The 11,584-nt window shown below is 39.5% G+C and overlaps 1 protein-coding gene across 1 annotated transcript in view; it reads left to right on the forward strand.

Moving 5' to 3' along the window:
• The window catches only part of SLC17A8 (solute carrier family 17 member 8), a 53,813-nt gene extending 43,532 nt beyond the window's left edge, over nt 1-10,281 (forward strand). The window contains exons 10-12 of the mRNA XM_067697670.1: nt 1,365-1,475; nt 6,138-6,265; nt 7,865-10,281. Of these exons, the coding sequence (XP_067553771.1) occupies nt 1,365-1,475; nt 6,138-6,265; nt 7,865-8,209 (584 nt within the window). The 3' untranslated portion in view covers nt 8,210-10,281. The remainder of the gene's footprint in view (nt 1-1,364; nt 1,476-6,137; nt 6,266-7,864) is intronic.
• Nucleotides 10,282-11,584: the final 1,303 nt, after the last annotated feature.

Below are 11,584 nucleotides of genomic sequence, written 5' to 3' on the forward strand. Positions count from 1 at the left end.
GAGAGATAGTGGCGCCCAGAACTAAGACAATGGCAGAGGAGGGGAAAGCAGAGGTCGGATTTGACAGATATTTCTGAGGCCAAACCCATGGATTCTTATCTTATGTGAAAGCTGAGGAAGAGGAAGAAGTCCAAGATGATTCTGAGATTTCTGCATTGGACTTTTGGTTACCGTTTGTTGAGCTGTGCCCATGGCCGACGATCACGCTCAACACCTTATATACCCAATTTCACTTAACCTTCCAATGTTCCAAGGTTGTATTATGAGCTCCATTTGGCGGGGGAGATGAGGAATCTAAGAGGTGAGGTGACTTGTCCAAGATCACACAATTTGTGATTCTGAGATGGAATCTGAACCCAGGCCCGTCTGACAAAGTCTGGGTTCTAAACACAGGTGGATAGAAGTTTAATTTAGAGAAGAAGAAAGAGTGTGGTGGTAGTTTGTTTCCGAATGAAAGTAGAGGAACAGAGACTTGATGTGGGCCTGTTGTCTTTGAGGTAACTCAAAGGACAAATGTGTGGTGATGTCTGGAATCAGCAGATGGTCCCCAGTATGAAGCATCATTTCATTGTCTTCTACCTCCCAGGGTACTTCATGTCCCTGGAAATGGTATTCATATCATCTTTCGGTCTGCTATCGGCTGAATGTGTGTGTGTGTGCGTGTGTGTGTCTCTGTGTGTCTGTGTGTGTCTGTGTGTTGATGAGAGGGACCATCTTCATAATTTCCTTACTCTTTTTTATTGTGCTGGATTCACTTATTCTGAATGAAAGGAACAGAAAGTACTTTTGTCCTGCTGTATTTTCTGTGCAAATATCTCGTGGCGTTATACAGAGGCCTGAGAGCTTGGCAAACTTCTGAAAGGGAAGATTCTGGCTTATGCTTTGCAAGTGGTGAGACTCTGCTTTTTGTTTCAGATATTCACTACAGCTTTCTAGTCACCTTTGGCAATAATAATATTTTATTTTTTAATTTTATTTTTATTTCATTTTTCTGTGAGAGACCATCACTTACGTAATCAAAGGAGAGTCACTGATGGTTTTAGTATTTAGAAATGGCAGGGGGAACTACCCATGAACAACGGATAATAAACATCCCTCATCCCATGGGCATCATTGTACCTCCTGGGACCATTCAGTGTTCAAAGTCCACCAGGAAAATGTTGGAAGGCTCACAGAACACCCGGGTAATATTAGCATCGTCATGTAGTCAAGAAACACCCCAATAAGATTGTAGATATTGTGCCAGAATGTATGTACTAAAAACTTGGGTCCATGGAAATAAAAAGATTCTTATCTGATAAGTTCATGAACTTGGGCTGATTGACATGAAAATGACTTTTTCCCCCTGCTGTTTCCATTTGCAGGTTTTGGCATGGAGGCAACCTTATTCCTTGTGGTTGGCTTTTCACATACCAAAGGGGTGGCTATCTCCTTTCTGGTGCTTGCCGTCGGATTCAGTGGTTTTGCTATTTCAGGTAAAGTGTCTTTTGGGTTTCCCAATCTTTTCCATAGATCCAGCAAGACTTGGGAGGAAGGAAGGAAAAGATATTGTAGCATCCTCCTTTGGTAGCCAAGCCATTCCCAAGGGTCAGGGCCACTGGCTAGAGACTTTCACCTAGTGGGGATGATTTTGTCAGATCACTGAGAACCAGGCTTAGTAGCCCAGTCAAGCTGGAATTGTTGATACTTTCTCCATCTTGGAAACAAACAACATGCAGGCGCTGCCTCTGGGGCATGGGCAGCACGTGTGTTGCTGGACGAAGTGACACCTTCATACTTCAGAACCAGGTCACCCTAACTAACGGAGGCTCTCGTGACCTTTTCAATCCTCACCTCCTATTGGAGAGCTGATGATATTAACTCAAAAGTCAAACGATGTAGTCATTTGACATATAGTCATAGAATCAGAAGTTTTTAAGGGTGGAACTCTTCTTTAGATTTTTGTCTACTCCGAGGCTTTCATTTTCCAAACAAGGAAATTCAGGTCCAGAGAGGTCATGTGACTTTCTAAACAGGCGAGAGCAGGAAGTAAAAATAATAATGGTGATGATGAGAGCTAACATTGATCAGGCATAAACTCTGTGCCGGGGACTGTTCAAAGCCCACTCTGTGTATTAACCCCTGTCATTCTCACAGCTACCCTAAGGGCTATCAGTCTCCCATTTTACCGGAGCGGAAACCAGCCTACTGTGTGAGAGGTCACAGTGCTAGCATATCATGTCTTACAGACTTCAGAAGCTCCCTATGCAAAACTGGGTGAAAAAGTAAAACTCAGTTTTTTTTTTCTAACTTTAAAAACATATTGTAGGACTAAAAAGTGTCATTTACAGAACACTTCACATATATTGCATCTATCTGACAAAATTATGAAGCAAATGATATTACCATTATTTTACTGAGGAGCAAATTAAAATTCAGGAAAACTGGGGACTCTCCTATTGTCACACAATTGGTAGCAAAGGAAGAACTAAGGTGCAGTCCTGCCAGGCTTCGTGTCTGTGCTCTTTCCACAATTCTGGGCTGTCTTAAAGATCAAACAGGGTGCTAACATCCCAGAACAGAAAAACATGGAACCTCTGGTCTAAACTAACATAAAACGGGGACTTGATCTTATCAAAATACAGTTGACCCTTGAACAATGTGGGGGTTAGGGGTGCTGACCCCCAGCACAGTTGAAAATCCGCCTATACCCTGTAGTCGGCCCTCTGTATAAGATGTTCCTCCGCATCCTGGGTTTTGCTGTATCCTCAGTTTCTCATCTGAGGATTCAATCAACCACAGATCCCGTAGTCCTGTAGTATATACTACTGAAAAACGAATCCGCCTGTAAGTGGACCCATGCAGCCCAAACCTGCTTTGTTCAAGGGTCAACTGTAAATAGAGCTGATACATAGTTAAATTAGGAAAAAATGTCTGCATTAAAAGTAGCTTGCAGCTAACAACGGGTTTGGGGATGCAGAGACCTGGGTTTAAGGGCCCTCTTTACTACTTACTATTTATAAAAGAAAAAAAATGCTAAGTTATTTACATCCTCAAGCCTCAAGTTTCCTCATCTAGAGATTGGAGCAATGTAACGGCAACTTCATAGGGTTGTGGGAGATTGCAATGAGCTGAGATCATTCATTTATTCACTCACACTTCCCAAGAGACAGACGCTGTTCTTGGCACTGGGAATATTGCAGGGAAAAAAAAAAATTAAAGATTCTGTCCTCATAAAGTTTACATTCTAGTGGAAATAAAGCATTAGAAGATCTTAGCCCAGTACCAGATGCATAAGACAATTAATAAATATTCACTATTGTTGTTCAATTATTATTTAATCTAGTCCAGTGCTTCTCAAAATTTAGTGTGAATACGAATCACCTTAGGATCTCGCAAAATGCAGATTCTGATTTAGTAGGTCCAGAGTGGTGCCTGAGATCCTGCATTTCTAACAAGTTCCCCAGTGATGTTGTTGCCGCTGATCAATAGTCCATACTTTGAGTAGCAAGGATAGAGCAGTAATGACTTGTTTCTAGTAGGATGTTAAGGAACACCTTTCTTTGATAACCCTGTGATGCAAAAGAAATTCATATCCTCCTGTTCCCAGAGATATTGAAATATTCAGGCTCATATTGTCCCCAGATTGCCAATTAAGCCACAATCAGAAGGAGAGAAATCCAACAGCCCAAATCACAGCAGCTGCCACTTTTTTTTTTTTTCCAGCACTTACTCAATGCTGGCCACTTTTTAGATATAATCTCATTTAATCTCTGTAGCAGCCTGATGAGAAGGGTATTGCTATGTTCATTTTGTCAGTGACAACACTGATGCTTGGAAACGTGACTTAACTTACGCAGATAAATTAAGTAATTAGGATTGGAATAAAGGTTTATCTGATCCAACAGTGAGACTATGGGAGGGATTATGGTCATGGGGATGATGATTCCTTAGGATCTGCTATCTGCCAACTTTATAAGGAGTTAATAAGGATGCCAGGGAAGACTTGCTCAGCTTAGGAACTGATTCTGGACAAGAGAGCTGAGACCGGTGAGATTAGAAAGATACAAGGGATGGAAAGTGCTCAATATAAAATGTATAAATTTGTTGAAATCTTTTGGATGTGAATCTGTTATTTCAAGTGGCTTATATTAATATTTTCTCAGACGTACTTGGGTGTTAAGAGCAAAGCCAAATGTGTATTTTTTGTTAAAGAGCTCTGCTTTATAACTTTGTAATAAAGTTTCAATATAGAAAAAAACAAAAACAAAAACGAAGGATGGGTGATGCCTGCTTTAGAAAATGTCATATGTAGAGAAGACTGACTCTCCCAACTTGTGTGTAACTTACTTTGTGTGCCTGCTTCAAAAAAATCTATCAATGTCTCAGTTTCTCAACAATTTGCCCCCCAAACATCAGTATTGTGCAGCTAGAAACCTAAACGGCTTTTCTGACATTGTTTTTAGCTGAACGCAAATGCCTAGGCTTTGTATCAGAATATAATACTCGCCAATCGTATTAATTGCTTCTTATCTCTGGGTTCTTTTCTAATAAAGTGTTTACCGCATTCAAATCAACAGTAAGATTAATTAATCTTGCAGCTGTTTTATATTCTGATTTTCTGCCACTTTGACCTGAAAGAGAAGGTATGTTTATTCCAGAAAGGTTTTCTCAAAATTCTCTCTGAATGGAGGTAGGAAAAAAAAAACAACGAGCCAATGTGCCAGATTAGGAAAAATATTTTTTTAAATTCTGTTTTCAAGTTCTTTGCACAAAATAGAGAATTAAAAAGCAAGACCAAGGAAAATAAAAATATGAATAAACAAAACCTACAGCCCCCTGCTGTAATTTCAGAGCTCAAATTGGTAATTAATTAAACAACTATTTATTGAATGCCTACTATGTGCCAGACACTTTGCCAGCTCAGGGAAGATAGTGGTAAACAAGGCAGATGGATAACCAACCATAAAGAACCTATATGTTGGCTTTCACCTCTATGTATCTATATAATTAACATATATGATTTAACTTAATTCTTACAACAGTTCTATAAGACTGATTATCCCAGTTTATAGGTGAAGAATCTGAGGTTCAGAACGTTTAAATCCTTTGTCCAGGTTTGCATCTCAGTTAAGCTGCCAGGTTCGAGGTCTGTCTGACTCTAAAATGCACCCCTGGGCTATACTGGTAGAACTGGTTCCCAGTGCCTGATGCCTCCTCTTTCAAAGCTTTATTCCTCCTCTGCCTTCACTCCTCCTTCATCCCACTCATTCTTGTCTCCTGATAAGCAGATTAATAGTGAGGTGTTGGTGATTTATTATTTTACCACTCCTAGCAGAGTTATCTATAGATAGAAGACCTCAAAGAGAGGGGCGTGCTTAGAAGTGGCGGCAACAGCAGAGGTAGTACTGGTATTGGTAATCATGAGACTAACCAGAGCCTAGCTGTCTGCCAAGAGCTCTCGCATACATATTTCCCCTGAGTCTCATCTCACAGCATCCTTATGAGTTAAGTAGTAACATTACCCCCAAATTAGAGATGAGGAAACAAAGTCCTAAAAAATGACTTGTTTAAGAGGTAGGAATAAGATTCGAATCCAGGTTTACAGACTCCAAATCAAGTATGTAAAAGTGTTTTGAAAATTGCAGAGGATTCTGCCAATGTTTGTGTAAATCTTTCTTATCAAAAAGGAGCCCTTTCCATTATGCCATGTAGCTACTAAGGCAGACCTACGTATGGTGGCCTTTTGGGAGTGAGTTGAGAGCTAAGAGGGAGGATATTATGAGGCAGGGTTTGCTTCTAAGCACACTCTATGTGATCATGTGACTGTTTACTCTGAATAAATGTGATCCAGGCTTTGGGCTTTTCAGTATTGCCCCAAACGCCATTATTTTGGACTTCTAAGCCTAGAAGGTACAGGTGCCATAATTCTCCTCATGGAGAACCCATGGTAGTCATTGCTAATCAATCACAGCATGTTTTTCTGCTATGTGCAGACACAGCCTGACAATCCTCAACCCAGCCTTTCCAGTAAAGGTATCCATTAGTTACATGTAGAGGAAATAGATTGATGAGAGTTGGGGAAAGCTAGTATTTTCCAAAATGTATTTGGAATTCTGTTCTTGAGTCTGATTTTGAGGTGTTTGGCTTCACTGTAGGTTTTAATGTCAACCACTTGGACATTGCCCCCCGCTATGCCAGCATTCTCATGGGGATCTCAAACGGAGTGGGAACCCTCTCTGGAATGATCTGTCCCCTCATTGTGGGCGCGATGACCAAGCACAAGGTAATGTTTTCCTTTGGGGCTGTGGGTTACAGTATCAGGGGACTGAAGTACTGCACAGACTCTCAAGGCCCTACTCCAGTCTGTGTAAATGTGTATGTCCTTCACCTGGCTGAGTCACTTGAACTTCTTTTTTTTTAATTTCTTCTTCTTCTTTTAAAAAATTATTGTTTATTGATGGCAACAGGGCTGACTGACGTTTGGGTCTATGTTTCTTAAATTGAGAAATAAAAGGGGTCTGTGTGTGTGTGGAGGGGAGGTGTTAATACCATAGAATGTTTAGAGATACAAAGAAGAAACTGAGGTAATCAACTCAGGATAAATAAATTACCTGATTGCTTTATAATCATAAGTAATTAAACTTTACAGCCCATTTCCATTTAGCATGTTCCAGCATGAAAATATTAGTGCAGTTATACTTCCTTATTATGAAGAAAATAAGCAAGACATTAATGACCCTTCCTAAGAACCTAAGCGGGTGTGGCACTAAGTCGTTACTGAATATTTGTGTATTTAGACTAGGGTGGGTGGCACAGGAAGATCCCAGATCCATCCAGAGTTCAGCCACAGGCCACATGGTTTCTTAATCCCTGTCTTTGAAAGGGTTTTAGATGCTGCTGTCTGCAAATAAACATTTCTTGATACTATGGAGTTTTTACCCAACAATTTTTTGTTGTTGGATTGCCTATTGCAAATATGACTTCAGAAATTCTCCAGCTTCTTGGAGAGGAAAGTGTGGGATAACTTTTCTTATCTTTTGATAGAAAAGGAAGGTGGTCTTTGGGGATTTTATAGGCAGAGGATCCACGCTTTGTCTGTTCATGAGATGAAAGGATTGGTAATATGATCATTAAATCTCAGATACTGTCTGCTCCTAACTTTAAACACAAATTCCCGTTATTTTTGATACAGTATATTTTCATAGAAATTATGATTATAATTAAGCTATTGACAGTCAATACTGAGCATTTTCATGGCTCAAATTGTCATGTATCCAAAGCAAGAGGGAGACCTCTGATATTTACAATGGTGGGTTCCTAAAGCAAGTTTAATTTAACCTATTATGTGAGTGGAAACCTCACTTGTATATTTAGAAGAGCTGTGAAGTGGTGCAGCAAGGAATTTACAGGATGTTTATTTTGTAAATATTTTTCTAAATTAAAAAAATGCATATTCATTGTAGTCTTAACTTTCATGTTTTATTTATTTATCTATTTTGTGGTACGTGGGCCTCTCACTGCTGTGGCCTCTCCCGTTGCGGAGCACAGGCTCCGGACGCACAGGCTCAGCGGCCATGGCTCATGGGTCCAGTCACTCCGCGGCATGTGGGATCTTCCCAGACCGGGGCACGAACCCATGTCCCCTGCATCGGCAGGTGGACTCTCAACCACTGTGCCACCAGGGAAGCCCCTTAACTTTCAATTTTAAACACTCAAATTCCATTTGGGTCCTGGGCATGTTTCTGCCGCATGTCTTCCGGAGAAGCACAGCATTTGCCTTTGGGGTGACCAAGTGCTTTTGTCCCAGTGGAGACCTCCAGAAGATACTGTTAATCTCTGTTTTTGGTTCAAATATTAATTGGTACCGTGTTTCCTTGTTTAGACCCGTGAGGAATGGCAGAATGTGTTCCTCATAGCTGCCCTGGTGCACTACAGTGGCGTGATCTTCTATGGGGTCTTTGCTTCTGGGGAGAAACAGGAGTGGGCTGACCCTGAGAACCTTTCTGAGGAGAAGTGCGGAATCATTGACAACGATGAATTAGCCGAGGAGATAGAACTCAACCATGAGAGTTTCACAAGTCCCAAAAAGAAGATGTCCTATGGAGCTACCACCCAGAATTGTGAAGCCCAGAGGAAGGAATGGAGCGGACAGAGAGGAGCGACTCTTGATGAGGAAGAGCCGGCATCCTACCAGAATGAAGACGGAAACTTCTCAGATACACCCTAATGTCTGAGGGGCACTTCTGGCTCCTCCTCACTTTAGAACCAGAAAGTATCCATATCTATTGCTTTCTATTGCCAGAGGGTCACCTCTAGGGACACTGGATGTGGGGGAGGGGAGAGGAGGTTTACCTAGCAATAGGGGAAAGATAGATATTTTCTTGCAATGACAAGCTGCTCTAAGTTGATAAAATGGGTGGCTATAATGTTTTTGATTGGCGGTTGACTCTTCTCTCTAAGAACTAAACTTATTCAGGAAAGAATGACTAGAAATATAAGAAAGACAATACCATGTTTTTCAAAGAAAAATGGAAGGAAATGGGAATATTTGGCCTGGAGGAGAGAAAACAATAGTTGCCACTACATTTCTGAGAGCAGCCATGCAGAGGAGGGTTTCCTACTCCTAATAAAGGCCACGGCTTACAAAGGCCCTGTATTGTGCCAGGTACTTTATAACATTCTCATTTAATCTCCACACCACTATGACATACATTTTTTTTTTTTTTTTTTTTTTTTGCGGTACGCGGGCCTCTCACTGTTGTGGCCTCTCCCGTTGCGGAGCACAGGCTCTGGACGCGCAGGCCCAGCGGCCATGGCTCACGGGCCCAGCCGCTCCGCGGCATGTGGGATCTTCCCGGACCGGGGCACGAACCCACGTCCCCTGCATCGGCAAGCGGACTCTCAACCACTGCGCCACCAGGGAAGCCCTGACATACATTTTTTATCCCCATTTTACAACTAAGGAAATGAAAGCAACAGGAGATTGACTTGCCCGAGGTCATCCTGCCACGGACAGTGCTGAGATTTTGGTGGAATCCAAAATAGGTGGCAGTTTTGGAGAAGAACGTTTCACTTCAGATTAGCGAAGACATTTTTAATAATGAAAACTGAAAATGGAGTGGTTGTCATGTGGATAATTCCCTATTTTAGCAGGCATGGGGGATGGAAAACATTTGGGTTGATGTGTCAGAGAGCGCTCAAATATTGTGTGAGAGACTGGGTTCAAAGACCTTTGGGGTCCTAGGTGGTCTGAAGAGCCAAATGATTCTATGAATCCATAGTTTTTCTAAATAATAAGGATTACAGACTATATGAGAGATTCAAATAGGTTAAACAAAGAAAAATAAAAAGCTAAGCAACACAGCAAATTTCCAGGAATCTGATGGTCAGAATGGTGAGAAGAACTAAATTTCAACCCTTCATAATATCAAGAATGTGTTTAAATAACGTCCCAAATTACTTGTAAATCTTTACTAATTTAAGAAGTTGGTTCATGCATTTTATTAGGTAAAATTCTCTTAGAGGAGTCCTCTGTTTTAAAAAATGTATGTCTTTAGCCATTTCTGCTGGTGATATTAGGAAATTTGATCAAATTATACAAAATTATGATTGAAATATTCCTAATGACTCTACTTGGAATGATATTCAGTGAAACCACAATAATACAGCATTAGTTAAACAGTGAAATACTACAATGTAAACATCTGGGACAACTAGACTCATAGTGTTGAAAAATTAATCTTTGCATAAGGCAATAACATGGATACTCTCTAAATATATTTTAAAATTTAATGATATTTTAAAACTTAATGTTGGCATGTAAAAGGTTGTTTGCAAATAAAATTATTTCCCTGTTCATTGTTTTTGAAAATTTTGTTTCTACTTTCAGAAGAAAAATATAATATTGCAGGAAAAGTTATAGATTTACTTGTAGTTTGTTATTGTAAAGTGGGTTTTTTTCTCCTAATTTCTCTCATATATATATATATTTCTGGTCCCTAACTGTATCAGCAGAATTGTAGTGTATTTTGTAAAAAGAATAATTTTGAAAAAAAGCCTGATTTTCCATTAAATAGTATTATTTATGTCATCAGTATATCATTTATGTTATATATCTTTAAATCTCTTTAATGAGTGAAACGATGTAAGTTCCTTTGAACAGTTCCTGTCATGTAGAAAATGCTCAATAAACATTAGTTATCATCATCATTATTATCTTTTAACCTTTTTGGGAACCTTGCAGTTGAAAAGAAAGCATGCTATGTCATTTTCACCCATTAGTCACAGGATTTATTGTGAAGGTCGTGTTGTTTTCTAAGTAAAAAAAAAAAATTGACAAATTTATGGTAGTCAGTGTTTTATTTTTTCTTCTGTTAATGAAGTCAAATAACTATTTGAAAAACTCATGGTAATCCTTAAGGTAATGTTGTAGATTGTGACACAAAGTTATATTTACTCCATATTTGACGTCAGGGTCATATGTAGAAATTCCACATTTCGATAAATCAAAGCACTTTTGACAGGGTGCCTGTCACTTGCCCTTATAGTATTAAAAAAATGGGGTCCATGGTGTTGAAAACTAGAAAACACATTATTTTGTTGTGATGGGTTTCGTGAAGGTCGCAATGAACAGATAATTACATTTGAACATCAGGCATATGTACTTTGCAAGTTATTGTACATTTGGCTGCAAATATCCATTCGTAGATCAGCTCTTAGAGGCAAACCATGGATTCTAGCAAGAAGGGAAGGAAGCCTGAGGATGCTGGATTCTTGAGACAAGAAGTCTGGTGAAAATCCATAACTTAATTTCAGTTATTATAGTTTTAGTTCTAGGACTTTTAGTGGTTCTTTTTCAATTCTGCTATGTCTTTAAAAAAATATTTCCAGTTCTCTGCTGAGATTTTCAATCCTGTATTTTATTTCCTGTAACACAAGAAGTTAATTATTTTAAAGTCTGATCAGTGCCAATATCTGGAGACCATGTAACTCTGTATCTATTTCCTACTGGTTTTGCTGATTCTTATTCACATTATCTCAGTCTGTGCCTGGCTTTCTTTGATTGTATCCAAAATCGTATTTGAAGATTTGTTTGTAGAAATGATTTTAGGCTTAAAAAATGTGTTTTTTTTTCCTCTCCAGAAATGATTTTTGTTTGATTTTTCCAGGAACCTGAAGGCATTAGCATTCTGGGATCTCTTTAATCCAATTGAAAGGGCTGAGATATTCTGGGCCACCCAGATGATGTGGGAGATCTGAACTAAGTTGTAGGGAGCAAATCGTGTATGGAAGGGATATGTGGGCCCCTTCCAGGAGAAACCACAAAGATTTATATCTTTATTAGAATTGAGAGTCATTAGAATACAATAGATTCTGGCCTGATTCAAACTTGGCGTTAATAACCACATGGACCAATTTGAAGGGCTAGGGAAGCTGAACTTTTCTTTGCATTTCATTTATTACTGGGTCCTGGGCCTTATGCTAAGCCCTTTCCATGCATATCTCATTTAATTTTCATGGCAACTCAATGAGGAAAGTTCAACTATTTATTCCCAAGTATTTATTAATAAATAAATGGTGTTTAAGAGCAGAAGTTAAACTC

Source organism: Pseudorca crassidens, chromosome 11 (assembly GCF_039906515.1).
Source record: "Pseudorca crassidens isolate mPseCra1 chromosome 11, mPseCra1.hap1, whole genome shotgun sequence".
Taxonomy (NCBI): Eukaryota; Metazoa; Chordata; class Mammalia; order Artiodactyla; family Delphinidae; genus Pseudorca; species Pseudorca crassidens.